The sequence below is a fragment of the Syngnathus typhle genome, linkage group LG6 (assembly GCF_033458585.1).
Source record: "Syngnathus typhle isolate RoL2023-S1 ecotype Sweden linkage group LG6, RoL_Styp_1.0, whole genome shotgun sequence".
NCBI lineage: Eukaryota > Metazoa > Chordata > Actinopteri > Syngnathiformes > Syngnathidae > Syngnathus > Syngnathus typhle.
The window spans coordinates 10,323,963-10,341,140 of record NC_083743.1 but is presented as its reverse complement, the minus strand read 5'-3'; the positions used below and the strand labels follow the sequence as shown (position 1 = coordinate 10,341,140).

Genomic DNA, 17,178 nt, shown 5'->3' with positions numbered 1-17,178 from the left:
AATGTGTGCGTGCGTGCGCGCGCGTGTGTGTGTGTGTGTGACATTATTCTTAAAAAAAAGAGCACTTCTACTCTTAGAACTCAGTTTTGTCCAAATAGACACTTTGCCGCAGTTACAGCATCAAACATGACATTTGCATGTGTTCATGATCAAGCCCCCTTTTAGAGTAAACCTCTGTCCCCCCTCTCGCTTTGTCTTCCAATGCTCTTTGTCTCTAACACACACACACACACACACACGCACACGCACACACACATGCACACACGAATGCTTTCCTCCCTCACTTTCAGTAATTCCAGCGTTGCCTCTCTCGCTTGCGTCGCTCGTCCTAATCCAGTTTTGACCTCAATCCCGTGATGTAACGGATCATGTGATAGGGAGAAAAAGTGGGAGAAATGGAATAAGGAAAGAGGGGAACAGGACAAAATGTGGGGGAACATGCTTTAATCCTCCGTGATCGAGCCACATCCCAATCCCGCATTGTTGGGATGGGTGAGGGAGTGAGTGGATGCCTCCATTAAGTTACCACATACTGTATGATCTTGCACTCTCTCTCACAGAGACACAAACACACACACTCACAAACATGCGAGCACAGACACAATGTGAAAACAAGTCAACATGTTTGTTTCATCTCTATGACTCAGACGCTATTAAAGTCTGCATGGTGCCAAAACACAACAACACAACATCTATTGTGTTTGTTACTGAAGGCCACAAGCTAACAAATATTTACTGAATTTGTGGTCATGCATGCATTTGTATGGCTTCTGTTGTTAAGCCTACATATATATGAATTTACCTGGATTAAACCAGATGCATCATTCTATTGATTTATTTTAAAGTTTCGATTGTTGATTTTAGGCACAGTAATGTGATGTGACACTTGTATAAATATATATATATATATATATATATATATATATATATATATATATATATATATATATATATATATATATATAAACAGATGGATGGACGAACAGAAGGATAGATGGACGGACAGACGGACGGACGGACGGACAGACGGACGGATAGATGGATAGATGGATAGATAGATAGATAGATAGATAGATAGATAGATAGATAGATAGATAGATAGATAGATAGATAGATAGATAGATAGATAGATAGATAGATAGATAGATAGATAGATAGATAGATAGATAGATAGATAGATAGATAGATAGATAGATAGATAGATAGATAGATAGATAGATAGATAGATAGATAGATAGATAGATAGATAGATAGATAGATAGATAGATAGATAGATAGATAGATAGATAGATAGATAGATAGATAGATAGATACATACATACATACATACATACATACATACATACATACATACATACATACATACATACATACATACATATAATATATATTTATATTTACATTTATATCATATATATACCGTTTTTTTCCGTGTATAGTGCGCCCCCATGTATAGTACGCACCCCTAAAAATGGCATGCTGATGCTGGAAAAAAGCTTGTACCCATGTATAATACGCACCGAATTTTTATGATTTTTTTTTAAAAAAAATTTAAATTTTTTTTTTTTTTTTTTTTTCTTTTAAGTCCCAATGATCGTCACACACGCAGGGAGGCAATGGGTCCCATTTTTATAGTCTTTGGTATAGTCTTAACTAGGCTGGATGTAATTTTTTTTGTTGGCGTTGATTTCTCCGACTGCCCGTAAACGCACCACCGCGCTCCGTGCGCATGGAGCGTGTTTGAAGTGAACAGCAGAGAAGAAAGGAACAAGGCAAAGTGTTGTGAAATAAAATATTACCTGTAATACGGATTTAGGTAGAGAACTGAACTCTCGCTCTTTATATAGCTGACGTGTCTTGCTCATCCGTTCTGCGCATCTGTAATGGCGGCCTCCGTATGATATCCGGTTTGCGTGTGTGCGAGAGCGAGAGAGAGCGAGAGAGAGAGCGTGCGAGAGAACGCTCAACCGTAGCGCGCCGCCGACCGCCCAACTGCACCGGGCTGGCCGATTATTGTGACAGAGCCGTCGCTGAAATTTAGAAGATCTTTTTAAAGTCCTGATGTACTTTCTAAAATTTAAGTGGACCTCAGTGCGCACTGCGCAGGGAGCTTAATTGGTGCGGTCGCGCAACCGCAGCGCGCCGGGCGCTCACTGTCGCATTGCTTAAAGAGCGCCTTTGTGTTTTAGGATGAACAGCAGAGACGAAAGGAACAAGGCAAAGTGTTGTGAAATAAAATATTACCTGTAATACGCATTTTGTTATTTGCTGATTGAAACTGCTAATTAAACTGTGAATTGAAACTAATAGGAAGAAAACAACTCTCGCTCTTTATATAGCTGACGTGTCTTGCGCATCCGTTCTGTGCATTTTATTTCACAACACTTTGCCTTTCTTTTCTGCTGTTCACTTCAAACACGCTCCATGCGACCGCAATGCTCTCGTATCAGACGCTTGCTCGATCACCTGCTCGTTTGCTGTCCCGTGCGCGCACGAAGCGCGGTGGTGCGTTTACGAGCAGTCGGAGAAATCAACGCCAACAAAAAAATTACATCCAGCCTAGTTAAGACCATACCAAAGACTATAAAAATGGGACCCATTGCCTCCCTGCGTGTGTGACGATCATTGGGACTTAAAAAAAAAAAAAAAAAAAAAATTAAAAAAAAAAAATTTTTTTTTTTTTTTTTTTGTACCCATGTATAATGCGCACCCCGGATTTTAGGACAATAAATTAGTAAAATTTTGCGCACTATACACGGAAAAAAACGGTATATATACATACATACAATATATATTTATATCATATATATATATATATATATTTGACTGAACGAATGCAGTCATATATATATATGTATATCATTTTAAGTCATTACAGCCATTGGGGGAAACCATAACCACCATACAGCTTCCATTGTAAATACATTTAAAACTTTTGACCTACTTGCTTAATTTGGTTATGCACAAAAGATCACGGTTTGATGGGTCATAATATATATGGAGACATAATGGCATCCTACTGTAACAAAAAGTGAAATATGTTTCTGGCAAATGTGCAAACTCTTCATATTACTGACATAAAAAAAAATTCACACACAGTCACATCTGGTTTGATTCCCCACCCCACAACCTCTCAAGCTGCTCCTGCATTGTACCACTCTAAACTCTATGCCCCTCCTTCCTTGTGTACCAGTTGTGCACTAATCTGTCACCAACCTCTCAACCTGCTCACTTGTCACCACTCAACCCACCATACACATCTCTCTCTTCCTCAACAGCCGTCTCTATCTTCCACCCCCTCCTCCCCAGCACCACAACTCTCCTCGACCCCCCACCCCCCCTTGTCTACCAATCTGAGCACTGTGTTAATCTGGTGCTGCTCTGCTGGTCAGCACTTTGAGAAGCAGACAGACAGATTGGCTGTAATCCCCTGAGTGCCACAGATGGAGGGCCACCACACAGACCTTGGGGAAGGTGAACACACTGTTGTATGTATACGTGCATACAAATACACACACACACACACACACACACACACACACACACACACACACGCACATGCACGCACACACACACAAAGAATTCTCATTAGAATGAAATATGTATGCATGTCCTGGACATGATGTCCTTCATTTAGATGCGTGACTGCATTCGTTCAGTCAATTAATTATATGATGAGGCTGATGACCAATGTCAGCATCCATCAGCCATAAACAATACAAATACTCATGCTCATGTTGTTAGTTATTTGGTGACAATGGGTAAAAACGTTTCGATCTCAGTTGATAGCTTCAACATACAAATAATGTTTCTGTATCATGTAGAAACATTGTGGGCACATGTATATACTATGAGATAAGAGCACAATAAAATCCCACCAATTTATCATTATTCCAAATTTATGGTGGCACAGGGGGGCTATAGCCCCATCAGAAATCAGTGTAGTTCGTCGGTGAAGCCCCGATAATATTAAAAAATGGATTTATATCTAGTTTTCTCAGACCACCTATTGGTGAAGCACCCCCTTCAGCCGTGCTGCATCCAGATCATAAATTATTGTTTTGAAGAGTTAGATCCACAACGCACAAATGCAATAAACAATTGTCCATTCATACTTTATCCGATGTGTGTGTGTTTGTGTGTGTGCATCTGCGTGTACACAGTGATGTCCATGCAAAACAACAGGATTAAACTCTAGTGTTTGATTAGATGTTTGTTCATCTCTGAGTATTTCATTGAAATGAGCATAGCCAAGGCACGTTTTTCTACTTCAATGTAATGAATATGGCTGAGGACATAGCTTTATCCCTTTTAATCAAGGAAGTAGAATGATTACGTGAAATAATGTTGAGGGGATATGCATCAACCCATGAAACGGATATAATGCACACAGGAAAATTAGTTTCCACATCAAATCAATCGGGGGTCCATCAGGGGCTTCAAGGCCGTCTCTGTTGGCCTAAAAATCATCTGAATAACAGACAGATATTAATTACATTTTGTCCATGAATAAGTAAGAAATCATTTCAAAAGGACCATTTATTTGCCAGTTGATAGGAACGACCAGGACAAGACACGCTGCAGACTTTCTTTCCCAGCTTGTATAGAAATGCCTGAGTGCTTCAACGGGATGGATGGGTAAGTCTTTTACTGACATCTAGTGGCATATCTTACAACTGCACCCAGTCCAATAGTTTGGTTCAAGTCATTGTGAAGCGCTCTTATTACCAAATTCAGTCCTGAAGAGAGTAGAATTTATTTGGAACATAATTCTTTATATATTAATAAGAGCACATAAGGACTACACGTAATAGGCGTGTGTAACATCCATTTATTACCATCTTATTTGACAAATTTGGAAATTACAAACATTGCTTTATTAAAACATCACCAATGTTTCAATAAAAGAACACGAGAAACACAAAAATTAAGTTGTGGGGTAACAACTAAACAAATAAGACAGATGATCAAACTACTTGGAGGGAGGGAGAAATAAAGAAGCAGAGGGAAAACTGATAGAGAGGGGAACAATTTTTTTTTGAAAAAACACTTCATCTCACTTTGTCTTGAAAAAAAGAAAGAAAAAAATAGAATTGCCACATAATGGAACCATATAAATCTCCCATCAAGATATATGTTAAAGAGCCAAGAATACGAGAGTATTTGCACGAAAGACTCTTTCAAACTTTGGCTAAAACATTTCAAGGAAAGCAAAAAAGAAATAACATTAACCAAATGTTTAGGTCCTTTTGTTTTTATTGGAAAAGAGGATTGATTATAAACCTATTTCAGATCTATTTAGGTTTGTTCACCATCTTGCAGTGAGAAGAAATCTAGTGTTATTCGAGGGAAAGAAAATATATGAAGAATATAATATTTGAAACATTGTCTCCAGATATGTTGATGGATTGTGTAGAGACCTCTGTGGTGATCAGAGCTAACACTTATGCAGACACATTGAATGGACAGAGAACCCCACCGAGACCGGTGTTGAGGTCTCTGCGCACCTGGGAGCTGAGGCTGGTGCGTGATTCAGAGCAGAAGAGGATCATCTCCTTACCTGCTGGAAAGAAGCTAGAAGAAGCCCATCCTCTGTCTAAATTAGCACTAGGTTTACTGGCAGTATTCTTGTCATCATGGTTTCCCCCCCCCCACAAGAGAGTGCCCATTCATTACCAAAGAGTTGATACATGCACATAAAAGGAGTACCATGGAAGGCTTCTGCTGAGAGCACTAAGAAAAAAACCCACTATGAACTTGATTATTAAACAAATAGTTTCCCTACATACTACTACAAAGAGAAAGGGATGCGGAAGTGAGCATATACTGTACAAACAGACGGGTGAAAAATACAAAGACATTTATTTACGCGCGCTCCCCACGGATGCGACGTGCCAGTTGGATGTCTTTTGGCATGATGGTGACACGCTTGGCGTGGATGGCACACAAGTTGGTGTCCTCAAACAGACCCACCAGGTAGGCCTCGCTAGCTTCCTATGACAGCAGAAAAATATTGAGGCGCTTTAGTGAGATGACATCACCACATTGATAAGAAACCAAAGCTAATCTGAATGACACAGACCTGCAGAGCACCAATGGCTGCACTCTGGAAACGCAGATCCGTCTTGAAGTCCTGCGCAATTTCTCTCACCAAGCGCTGGAATGGCAGCTTGCGGATCAGAAGTTCAGTGGACTTCTGGTAACGACGGATCTCACGCAGAGCAACAGTACCGGGCCTAAAAAACATTTCCACAGCAAGAAAATCAATATTAGTTGTGATCTATTTGATAATGCATTTCACACATTTATACTGTTTACTGTAGGGCTGGGCGGTATATCGGTATTACGAGTTCTACTGATATATTTCAGAAAGTGATACGTATTTGGGACAATCCCAATATACCGATATATATTTTGATGCTGCCCAGCCCCAGTTTACTATATCTCTGATGCGCCAGCAAAAATTACTCATACAACATCTAAATGTATTTTGACACATGAACAGTTACATAAAATGCACCTGTAGCGATGGGGCTTCTTCACACCTCCAGTGGAGGGAGCGCTCTTCCGGGCAGCCTTTGTGGCCAGCTGCTTACGTGGAGCTTTGCCTCCAGTGGATTTACGGGCAGTCTGCTTGGTACGGGCCATTGCTGCTTAAGATTGTCTGAAGATGATGGAAACAATATAAAGACATGTTGCGTCTTGCATCAAATAGTTGGACATGATTATCATTAGTTAACAACATACGATGGAAATACTAATTCACTTCCTTCTTTCTTATGTGATAAATGCACTAAGTCAAGATTACACCACCCCAACATGGAGCTCCATGAAGAGTTAAAATATTCAACACGACTGAGTTAGATGTGGTGCTCTGCAAACAAAGGCAAACATTGGGAAATTCATATCTCTGAATTATTAGCAAAACTGTGCTTTAATGTATTTTCAAAGGGAAACATTTGGTACAGCTATTGCAGCTCATCAGTCTCAATAGTTTGGAAATATTCATGTTTCGATCAGTATTTTAAGATTTCGAACTTTAAAAAAAAGTTTACGTCACAGACCCATGAGACATCAATCAAAGACGAATAGCTATACAATTGGCGCGTTCCTACTCGTAAGCGGGCGGGCTTCACAGTTGCTTCCAGTCTTTGTGGCCCCGCCTCCCTCGCTCTGATGATGGCGGCGGTTTGATGCGCAAACGGGGTGAAGACCAAGGCAGACAGAGCAGCACGTAAACAACTCAGATTTAACAAGTTGCCAGTGTTACCGGTTATCGGAAAATACAATAATTTCTTGGGAGACATTCCAAGGATTTCCGAAATATTCAAAGCACTCTTGAACGGCCCCACTAGCGGTGCAGAACCGACTTGAATCGGCGCACAATTCGAAACAGAAATTCGCCTCGTCTGAGCGGCTGTAGAAAGACTGCGACTTGACTGTCGTCGTCTCCTCCGCGGCGTGTTGTTTTAAAACACCACAAAACGAGCGTTTATTCGTCGAATACATTAACGCGAGAATTGAGCAAGTTATACTAAAAAATCTAAAGTTAATTGGCAGCTAGAATAGCTTGTAGAAAATGACTTACGTCGAGAAAAAGTGAACCGAAGTGACGAGAAAGCTTTTGCTTGTTATTTTCTTCGTATCCACAATGAGAGGAAGCGTCTAGCGGGTAAAATGGCCGCCGCATCAATCAAGTGTCCCAAAATGCGACAGTATCGAAGTCGTTCACGTTTATTTTGGACTTGACTCAGGACCATCAAATTAGTCTCGGCATGTTTGACCACACTCGTTTTTTTGTGTAACAACACGACGTTTGCTTATAAGTTAGTGAGCTGCTTGGTCCTATTTTTAACTTGTCAGCATGTATGTGATTTCCGGTAGTAAATTGAGTGGCAGAAAAAAAGTTACTTATACTGTATTTATGGTGGCATGATATAAATGGACGTGAAAGAACTTGTTGAAAGAAAATCAATTATGAATTTTGATTGGCATGATTACATTTTTGGAAGAACCCATTACTACCAAACTGTATTTATTTTTAAACGTTTTATGCTTTTATATTATGCCATCTATTTTTGTTCCTACCTCATCACTCACAATTATATTCACCATTTTTTATTAAATATTACAGCAGCAACTCTGGCTAAAAAAAATCACAGGCTGTCTAAACACTCATTACTATTTTCTTGGGATTTAATGTATCGGCGTTAATATTGCAGCCCCCAAGATATGTTTGACAGCAAAATTAGGCTGTCATTGTGGCTAGACTGTAATTCATATTGGATGTTAAAGATGGGATTCAATCACACGCTATTCAACCACAATTAGTTTATTTATGTCTGTATGTGAATTTTGGAGTACAAATGTTTTAGCCTTCAAAATGACCAAACACACACATACAAAAAAAAACAGTAGAAAAAAAATAGGTTATCGACCTGAGAGAGAAACCAAAACATCATATAACCTTGCATGGACATAACAGTGTGGTGAAAACCAAGTGTAAAATCAATTTCGGTCTGCTACATATTTGCCGTGTATAAGTGTCAAACCATGCAGTCATTATAGTGCAATGACATTTTAACCAGAATAAAATATTTGGATTCTGATACAATATTAAACACCACCGTTGTAAAAATAGAACTGACTGTGTTTTATGTCTTTTAAAAAGAAAAGAAAAACAGAGGACCCATTATATCATTGTTTGCAGACTGAAAATGTCGACGCTATGTAATATACTCATTCCAGATTACACACTACTTACTTATGGCTAATAAAAACACCATATTCATATCAATAGATAAAGTGAGGAGTGTAAAGTTTAAACCTAAATGAATATATATCTAAACAAACTCTTCTACTTGTAGCACCAACCAAGACAATCACACATTTACGATTATCACAGTCATAATATATAGAGAACCTCAAACCAAACTACTATCTATATAGGGAGAAGGAAAGGATGGTGATGAGAAGAGAGAAGAGTATTTCATAAGAGAAAAAAAAATTAAGCGCGCTCCCCACGGATGCGACGCGCCAGCTGGATGTCTTTGGGCATGATAGTGACGCGCTTGGCATGGATGGCACACAGGTTGGTGTCTTCAAACAGACCCACCAGGTAGGCCTCGCTTGCCTCCTAAAACGCAAGAAAAAGAATGAGGCATTTTTAGTGAGATGACATCACCACATTGATAAGATAGCAAAGCTAATCTGAATGACACAGACCTGCAGAGCACCAATGGCTGCACTCTGGAAACGCAGGTCTGTCTTGAAGTCCTGGGCGATTTCTCTCACCAAGCGCTGGAAGGGCAGCTTGCGGATCAGAAGCTCAGTGGACTTCTGGTAACGACGGATCTCACGCAAAGCCACGGTCCCGGGCCTGTACAATACAGAATAAAAATTGCACTTTGTTTCCTGATGGTCCACATCAGTACATTACAGCAAATCTGATTTTGACATCTTGTATAACTCAAACAACAGAGCAAGATGTTGTTGAAGATCATTAAATTCTTGTCTTGCTTAATTAAAGAGGCGGATGGCTCTCACCTGTAGCGATGGGGCTTCTTCACACCTCCGGTGGAAGGGGCACTCTTTCGGGCAGCCTTGGTGGCCAGCTGCTTACGTGGAGCTTTACCTCCAGTGGACTTACGAGCAGTCTGCTTTGTACGGGCCATTGCTACTGTGGATCAAAGCTAAAAGTATACAAAGTTTGGTTTCAGTTAAAGTATGTCACGTGAATATAGCATTGTGGTTGTGGATATAGAGGGCATGCAAAACTGGAATATTAAAATAAAAGCTGGAAAATGTGTAAAACGATATAAAAGTATGGTATTAGCATTACAGACGCTTTTATTCAGATTGTTGTATGCGTTAGGACATGTTTTTCAACAAGGGCAGTTTAGAAACAGAATGCGTGATGTAATAAATGACAGCCGAGAAGTCCAATCAGGGGAGCACTTGAGAGCTGTTATGGAGGTTTCAACCAATGACACTAGTATTGCAGAAACCCCTCCCATTGCGCAGCGAAAAGGGTATGTTCGCTTAGTCTGAAATGTGCTCCCTGTGTGGCACTAGCGTATATTTTCCTATTGAGAACGAGCTATTTTAGAAGAAACCCAAGTGACACCGCCCTCGTTGGCTGCCCTATGTTCATACGCTAACACACCCTCACATAATGGCTGGCTGCTGCCATGAAGCACGTAAACGGGAAGGAAAATTCACTAGTGTTTGCAATACTGGTGGAAAAAACGATCGAATTGCGTAAAACCCGTTGAATGAAAGTGGAATATTATTTTCGGAGACGATATTAGACATGTCAAGTATTCACTTGGTGTACATTATTTTGTCAGCTGACTATTTAGTAAAGGCGCACTTCCGAGACAAAATCGAGCAGACCACGAAAGCTTCTTCAGGTTGCTGACTCGCAGCAGGCGGATAAAGGCTCGACGGCTTTGCGTTTTATTTTGGTTTTCAATCAACGAAATATTCGTCCATCCGATATTTAGAACTGCTGGAAATGATAGATTTACGTTCGAATGAAAATATGATACGTACCTTTGGATTTTTAGTGAGAGATTGCAGCTTTCAATTGCGATTTAATTTCTTGAGTCTCTTACGCGTTGTTCTCGCTACAAAATGAAGGGAGGGAAAAAAGAAAAAGAATCGGAGCGCGTTTGGAGGCACGTTTCCCATGATGCATTTAGGACAAACATACATGCCACAACATGATAACCAACGAACACGCCATGTGCACTATAAAAACATTCTCAATATAAGAATTATATATTTTGCTCATTCATCGAGTTAACTTTAAATATATCTTGTGTTTTAGAGCTATATTTCACATAGAAATGAAATACAGGTAAATCCGGTTTCTATAGTATTTGGCATATTTTTATGAAGCATTATGTACTTTTCAATATTTTAATTGGGTGTATTGTTGTATCCTCATTTTATTATGTACATACAAATACTAAAGAACACTTTTAATTAAATTTGTACTTGCAGGAATATGACATGTAAGAACATTTTCTATGACGATTTAATGTTACGTTCAGAAAAACAAGAAGACGTACCAAAATAATAGTGCTGTATGTACTATCATCAACTTTATGTCAAATATGATGTGTAATACGATATCGAGCCTTTGGGTGACGCCAAAGTGCCCTTCCACGCTGTACGTCACAAAAGCCATGAAAGAAGAAGACACGTTAGAAAAAAATTCAGTTCCAACATGGCGGCTGCCCGAAAACTGAAACACATGGTGGCCTCGCAGCCAGGCTTTTTAAGTTTGAAGTCCTCGGATCCTACAAGTGGGGTTAGCAGTCGAAGAAAGCGCGTGAGCAAGAATAAGAAAAAGAACTGGAACAAACACAGTGACATTCGAGATGTAGAAGACTTTTTAGAAGACATCAGGCATCAGGAGAGGACTACCGGGTGAGTTGTCCTTAGGTGCACTTATGAAACTACAAAAATTCAACCTCAGAAAACACGTCGAATCGTTTAATGTATCGATATGTTGTCCATGTGTGGACACGGTTTCTCATTAACACCATGTGCGCGTGCATCTGTTGTGTAAATATACTGTACAAGTTATTCGTTTAAGTGATGGCCTTTTGTATGAATTGACGGCCTTTTGTATGTATTGTATTTGTTGCAGTGGGCTGTTGGCTGAGAAATCGGATGACAATTTATTCTTTCTGGATGTCGGACAACAACAACAACAACAAAAAGATGATCACAAAGGTAGTCAAAGGGCATAACGCAGTATTACTTTACACTCATGTATTTGCAGTCTTTTCTAAATTGTAGTTTGATACACGCTGAATTGAATCTTAAATAAATGTTTGTCTTAAAAGCATCGGAGCAGGTGAAGGACAAGAAGAAGAAAGGGAAGTCACAGCGTCCTCTCAGGATAGACTTGATCCTCCAGCATGACTCACTTGTCCCACCAATTAAAAAGTCAGTATACACCACTTAATGATTTCGTTGAAAATCTCCCCTAACATTAGTCCTGACATTTTTGATGATTTATAATGGTTTCTCCAGTGATGATCTTATTCTTGCGCTTCCAGTATTTCCTTTTTTGGAAATGTGAAGACAACACATGGGAACTCAGGAAACTATTGTGTGAATGGTCTCTTGAGATCTGAGGAGTTGCAAAAGAACAGCCAAATACAATTTAAAGCTAATGTTGCTATCAACTAGGTTTTTTATGTACTTGTTCCCCCCACAATAAACTGCTAAGCGCTCCCATCTGTATGCTTCTCCAGTGTGCTGGCCTACCAACAGCCCAATGCAAAGAAACTTCGTCATCGTCTCAAGAGGCTGGAGCATTTGGCAGCCAAAGGCGTAATACCACGGACGCAGAGAAAGGCTCTCAACAGACAGATATCAAACACAACACTTAAAAAGGCAGTGACAGAGGCCAACAACAACCCAAAAAGAGAATATTATGACATCTGGGGTCTAGAGTGTAAGTGGTGTTTTTTTTCTTGTTTAACAATATTCTCATACATTTGCTTGCTGTCTATTTTGTTTATCATGTGGAACTGACCTTTTTTGGGGGGGAAGGGGGCTAAAGTTTTTTTTTTTTTTCTTCCAAGTGTAGCTGTGCTATTTGTAGTGCAATGCTTTGTTGCAATGGCACACATTTCCTGTTGTGGGCTCATCTTAAAACATTTGTGCATTATTTGCAGAGGTTTCCATATCCACTCTTATTTTGCATATCTGTTAGGTTGTCTAGTTTGTTGTAACACACTTGGAACACCACTACCATTCAACTCAGATGGCGACATGTTAGAGAGACTGTCATACAATCTTCTGCCATCTTCTGTAGTGCTTAAATATTTAAAAGACTCAAGTGGTAAGCCTCAGTTTTTGTTTTTGGTTTTTTTGTAACAGCCAAAAATACAGCAGATCCATGGTACCTTCAGCAGACTGGCAAAAAGCCAGTCAAGGTAAGAAAGTGTATCAAAATGTTCATCACAATACGTTGCTAATCGATTTAGTAGTAATTTGTTGGTTTATATTGTGGTAGCGGCCAGAGAAATTGAATGAGAAGCCATCCATTTTACCGGCAGTGGAGGTGATTGCACCTGGAGGTTCCTATAATCCAGACTTCTTCTCCCATCAGGTAAGTTGTCCTTCTACTGTATTGACTCAAAGGACCATTAATGCATACAACCTGTCAGTTTCAGGTCAAAGTGTCTGACTGTTCAGCTTGTGATTGTTTGACTACTTCCTCAGAAACATGAACAGTGAGGAACTTGAACATAAAATGATCAACTTTCTCACGCTCAAACTGCGGGGGCTTTCTTCCTTTCCCATCGACCTTAAACACTGAGATCTAACTGTTAGAACTCTCAAATCCTTGTTTGAAACTGATAATACAACCTCTGATGATGATTCATGATAGTGCATTGCAGAAAATACATTCAAATGGGCTGAATTGTTGATGAATATTTCCGAGATGCGTGTCCAATGATGATCTCATCCTTGCGCTCCCAGTATTTCCTTTTTGGAAATGTGAAGACAACACACAGGAGCTCAGGAAACTATTGTGTGAATAGTATCTTGGGATCTGAGGATTTTAAAACAAGCTGCATAAATTAAATATACATTTCAAATACACATGCTACTTTTTAGATGTGAATTGGAAAGAAATCAACATATCAAGGATGTTTACTTTTAAATATGCAGATAATGAACAGAAGACTTGCATGGTCTTTATTTGCTTCCATTTTGAATACAGGCTTTACTACAAGAAGCTCACAACGTGGAGGTTAAGAAAAAGAAGGTGAAAGACAAAATTAACAGACAGCTCTCTGTCAAGAAAGCAGATAAAGCGACACAGGTACTGAGTCCTTCCACTTTTGCCATCACTCCTGGGTCTCAGTTTGGCAAATTCCTGATTGTAACTGTGGTTGGGTCTGCAGGAGACTGTGTTTCATGAGGAAGTGGAAGGCCTGGTGGAGGAAGATGAAGATGAAGAGATACCTGCTGTCGGGGAGGAAGAAGGGGGTGGGGTAGGAGGAGGCATCGCGCTGGCAGAGAAGAAAACTGAGAAACAAAGAAAAAAGGAAAAGGCAGCGAAAATGAAGGTGCTCACAAAGTTACTATATACTAAAAGAAACTTACTGTTGAAATTTGTTTACTGTTGCGACCACGGTTTTGTCTTTTAGTGTTGCAATTCTGGATGCAGCTGGCCATATGCACAAGCGTCCTGGAATAAGTTACCATCTTTCCTTTTGTGCAACTTTTGTTCCATTAGGAGCAACAGCGGCTGGCTGTGAAAGATCAGACCAGCAAACGACAGCAACTCTTCCAGCTTCGCTCCATCAAAGATACCATCAAACAGCAAGAAAAGAGAACCGCTGCAAGACAGAAAAAACGGAAGGCCAAGATGGAAGCCGAGAAATCTCAGCCTCGACGCCTCGGCAAACTCAAGTATGCACTTAACACGCTCATCAAATCGGTCTCATTATGTTAAAAGCTTTTCTGAGATGACATTAAACTCGCTAGTCAGACCAGTTGCATTCTGGGACTTCCATTTAGTCCCTGAATGCACTTTAAAAACCATTAAAAGCCACATTCCTTGCTGAATTATCTCATCAGTCTAGTGACAAAATGTCAATATGCCAACAGGGATAGATTTGATTTATAGTACTATTTACCAGTATAGTTATATTTGAGACCCATTTGAAGGAGCTATTTGGCAGCATTTTTACAATTTATTTTTTTAGTGGTATCTTAAAAGTTTTTAACATTCTTCCATCAAAAAGCACAAAGGCTAAAGAATAATAGTGCAATTAGCATCGTCTTGACTTAACATAACTAAAGTTTTGTTTTTAGGAAAGCAATGGAATACTGTAGCTCTGTTTCTAATTTACGTTAGAAATAGCTGGCTCTGCATTTTCGACTCAACTTGCCCTCTTCTGCTCATTTCTCTCCAGTTGTAAGGTTATATTGTTGTTTCCCCCCCTAACCCTAACTGATGTTCTGGATTTTGAGCAATCTTGTCCATTTTCCAGGTTTCACCCTGAGGACCTTGAAATCAAATTAAGTGACGAGCTCACCAGTTCCCTACGGCAACTCAAGGTACTGCTTCCCTGTCAAACTTTCTTCTTACCAGTGACGATAGTATTGTCCTCAATTGAAGGGTTTTGATACATTTTCGGTGTTATTTACCATAATTTCTGAAGTTCTTCATTTTCCCAGAGTTTGGGTGGTCTTCTGAATTATACTCAGGAGCAAATTGTAGGTCTTAAAATTAAAGCTAAGGCTCTCCCCCAAAAGCCCCGTTCCCAATGTTTGTTGACTTTCTTTTGGTGATTTACAAAGAGTTTTGCTTCATTTCCATCAATGGAAAAAATGTGGTGGTAATGGCCCGAAATACGGACTTGGTGTAATAATAATAATAAATAACGTCCAATTAAATTTAAATTTCCAATGGGGATAAAACCTTCTCAAAAACATTTTTGTGAGTACGTTTTTAAATAAATATGGGAATTATAATGTGTGAGAGTAATTAAGTATTCAAGGCACTGACTGAAAGAAATGTGTCCTGGCTGTTTTTTGGGACATGTTGCAATGCCCTGCTGCTACAGCCAGAGGGCAGCATCCTCAAAGACCGCTTCAAGAGTCTGCAGAAGAGGAACCTAATTGAACCCAGAGAGAGAGCCAAGTAAGAATATGCTTCACTTTTACTTAACATGTCATCCTTAGATCACAAGGACATACAGATTGTTAAAAATGAACGCCTTTCCACCCCTTTTTTTTTTTTTTAGGTTCAAGAGGAAATATAAACTGAAGTATGCAGAGAAGAGAGCTTTTAAAGCCATCACTTAACGCCGCGGAGCCTGAGAAGACTGGAGCGCAGTAAAAGCTTCAAATGCAACATATTGGAACTAGCTGTGTATATATACACCATTATGACCCGGTGACCTTTTTGGACAATACTTCCAGTTTACACACACATTATATGGCAAATAATTATTACAGAAATGCTGTGTGATTTGTGTTCGGACAAGTTGATCAGTTCTGACCAGATAACAATGGTTCTGTTATTTTTTTTTAATTGATCATAAATGACTGTTCATGCCAAGTGGTGGTGTACTTCCATTCAAGTGTGATTTCCAACTAAGCACGATGACAAGCTCACTCATGTAAAGTGTAATTGTGCAGCAGATTTGTTCAAATTTGAATTTACTGTTGCAGAAATGTTTGAAAAAATATCCGATATTTCTACTTTGTTTGAGGTTTTAGCCTTACTAACAGTTGAAATGATCTGACTTAAGACTCACTTAAAGAAGATTGAGCAATACCAGTGTTTCTGATTTAAAGATGATGCAAGCTGATGACATTTAGGAGTCGGTGCTTGTGATAATTGATTTCAGGCCATCAATGTAAAAGCTTAACTGCCTTCGGTCAGATGGGGATGGAGGCGCGACCACTTTGTTCTTAGGTGCCTTGAGTTACAACAAAGCCTCTTAGCCACTAATCGGTGTGAAAACGTCTTTCACATTTGAGAGATGGGTGCACGCTTAACAGATTTGTTGCTGCTTTTCACACGTATATGGTACACAGGTGCAGTTTGCTAGCGGCGATTTAAATCTAATGCTGCAGTTTATCTCTAACGAACCAAATCCATATTAAAGGTCACACTCAGTTATGTCATTATTAGCTGTAATTAAAAAAATAATTGCATTTTTTACTTTCACACCCTACATTTAAAAATTGATAATGGTATATATTACCCCTTTTTTGTTGTTGAAAAAAGATCATTACTCCCCCCCCCCCAACTGATAACTAGAGAGCGGTTTAAAAACAACAGTGCCTGAGATCTAGAGAGCTTGGTGATTTAAAAAAGGACAACAGCAAGATAAATAATAAATCAGTGAATATTAATGACGACTAGGATGAGGATAGTCCTCGTTTGACAGGCCAAAACTCTTTTGGGATTTGTAAACAGTAGTTTTGAAATCTATTTAGTGATAGACTGGAAGCCAATGAACAGCTATTAGAAACTGATGTTTTCAAATCTTCTTATCCTGATTAAAATTAGCACCAGTGTTCTGGATACGTTACAGTTGTTTAATGCTGTTTTGGGGAAGTTCTGTTTAAAGGCCATTACAGAAATCCAGTCTACTAGAGATTAAATACAACTTTCCTAATAAT

At 39.4% G+C, this 17,178-nt stretch overlaps 3 protein-coding genes across 4 annotated transcripts; 1 reads left to right on the top strand and 2 right to left on the bottom strand.

Annotated features, from left to right (window-relative positions):
* Nucleotides 1–4,813: 4,813 nt before the first annotated feature.
* On the bottom strand, nucleotides 4,814–7,786 carry LOC133155076 (histone H3.3A). Of its 2 annotated transcripts, XM_061280079.1 has the most exons (5): nucleotides 7,589–7,786; nucleotides 7,116–7,173; nucleotides 6,521–6,664; nucleotides 6,083–6,236; nucleotides 4,814–5,994 (listed from the first exon to the last, which is right to left on the bottom strand). In XM_061280079.1, the coding sequence occupies exons 3-5, from the start codon at nucleotides 6,646–6,648 to the stop codon at nucleotides 5,866–5,868; spliced, it is 411 nt and encodes a 136-aa protein (XP_061136063.1). In that variant the 5' UTR covers nucleotides 6,649–6,664; nucleotides 7,116–7,173; nucleotides 7,589–7,786; the 3' UTR covers nucleotides 4,814–5,865. The 2 variants fall into 2 exon arrangements, with proteins under 2 accessions (XP_061136063.1, XP_061136062.1); XM_061280078.1 differs by lacking the exon at nucleotides 7,116–7,173 and having other exon boundaries at nucleotides 7,589–7,772.
* Nucleotides 7,787–8,316: 530 nt separating this feature from the next.
* On the bottom strand, nucleotides 8,317–10,706 carry LOC133155075 (histone H3.3A). Its single transcript, XM_061280077.1, has 4 exons — nucleotides 10,555–10,706; nucleotides 9,547–9,692; nucleotides 9,226–9,379; nucleotides 8,317–9,136 (listed from the first exon to the last, which is right to left on the bottom strand). Exons 2-4 carry the CDS (start codon nucleotides 9,672–9,674, stop codon nucleotides 9,008–9,010), a joined length of 411 nt encoding a protein of 136 aa, XP_061136061.1. The 5' UTR covers nucleotides 9,675–9,692; nucleotides 10,555–10,706; the 3' UTR covers nucleotides 8,317–9,007.
* A 105-nt stretch (nucleotides 10,707–10,811) lies between these two features.
* On the top strand, nucleotides 10,812–16,324 carry nop53 (NOP53 ribosome biogenesis factor). The gene is made up of 12 exons (XM_061280076.1): nucleotides 10,812–11,436; nucleotides 11,660–11,745; nucleotides 11,859–11,961; nucleotides 12,273–12,475; nucleotides 12,904–12,959; nucleotides 13,040–13,135; nucleotides 13,754–13,855; nucleotides 13,938–14,102; nucleotides 14,273–14,448; nucleotides 15,033–15,099; nucleotides 15,609–15,685; nucleotides 15,789–16,324. Exons 1-12 carry the CDS (start codon nucleotides 11,234–11,236, stop codon nucleotides 15,847–15,849), a joined length of 1,395 nt encoding a protein of 464 aa, XP_061136060.1. The 5' UTR covers nucleotides 10,812–11,233; the 3' UTR covers nucleotides 15,850–16,324.
* The last annotated feature ends 854 nt before the right edge of the window (nucleotides 16,325–17,178 follow it).

Coding starts and splice junctions, on each gene's coding strand:
- LOC133155076 (XM_061280079.1), bottom strand. CDS start 6,648: ATGGCCCGTACCAAGCAGACTGCCCGTAAATCCACTGGAGGCAAAGCT. Junction 6,237..6,520: donor AAGAAGCCCCATCGCTACAG/GTGCATTTTATG, acceptor AATGTTTTTTAG/GCCCGGTACTGTTGCTCTGC. Junction 5,995..6,082: donor CAGCCATTGGTGCTCTGCAG/GTCTGTGTCATT, acceptor CTGCTGTCATAG/GAAGCTAGCGAGGCCTACCT.
- LOC133155075 (XM_061280077.1), bottom strand. CDS start 9,674: ATGGCCCGTACAAAGCAGACTGCTCGTAAGTCCACTGGAGGTAAAGCT. Junction 9,380..9,546: donor AAGAAGCCCCATCGCTACAG/GTGAGAGCCATC, acceptor TGTATTGTACAG/GCCCGGGACCGTGGCTTTGC. Junction 9,137..9,225: donor CAGCCATTGGTGCTCTGCAG/GTCTGTGTCATT, acceptor CTTGCGTTTTAG/GAGGCAAGCGAGGCCTACCT.
- nop53 (XM_061280076.1), top strand. CDS start 11,234: ATGGCGGCTGCCCGAAAACTGAAACACATGGTGGCCTCGCAGCCAGGC. Junction 12,960..13,039: donor CTGGCAAAAAGCCAGTCAAG/GTAAGAAAGTGT, acceptor ATATTGTGGTAG/CGGCCAGAGAAATTGAATGA. Junction 15,100..15,608: donor GTTCCCTACGGCAACTCAAG/GTACTGCTTCCC, acceptor CTGCTGCTACAG/CCAGAGGGCAGCATCCTCAA.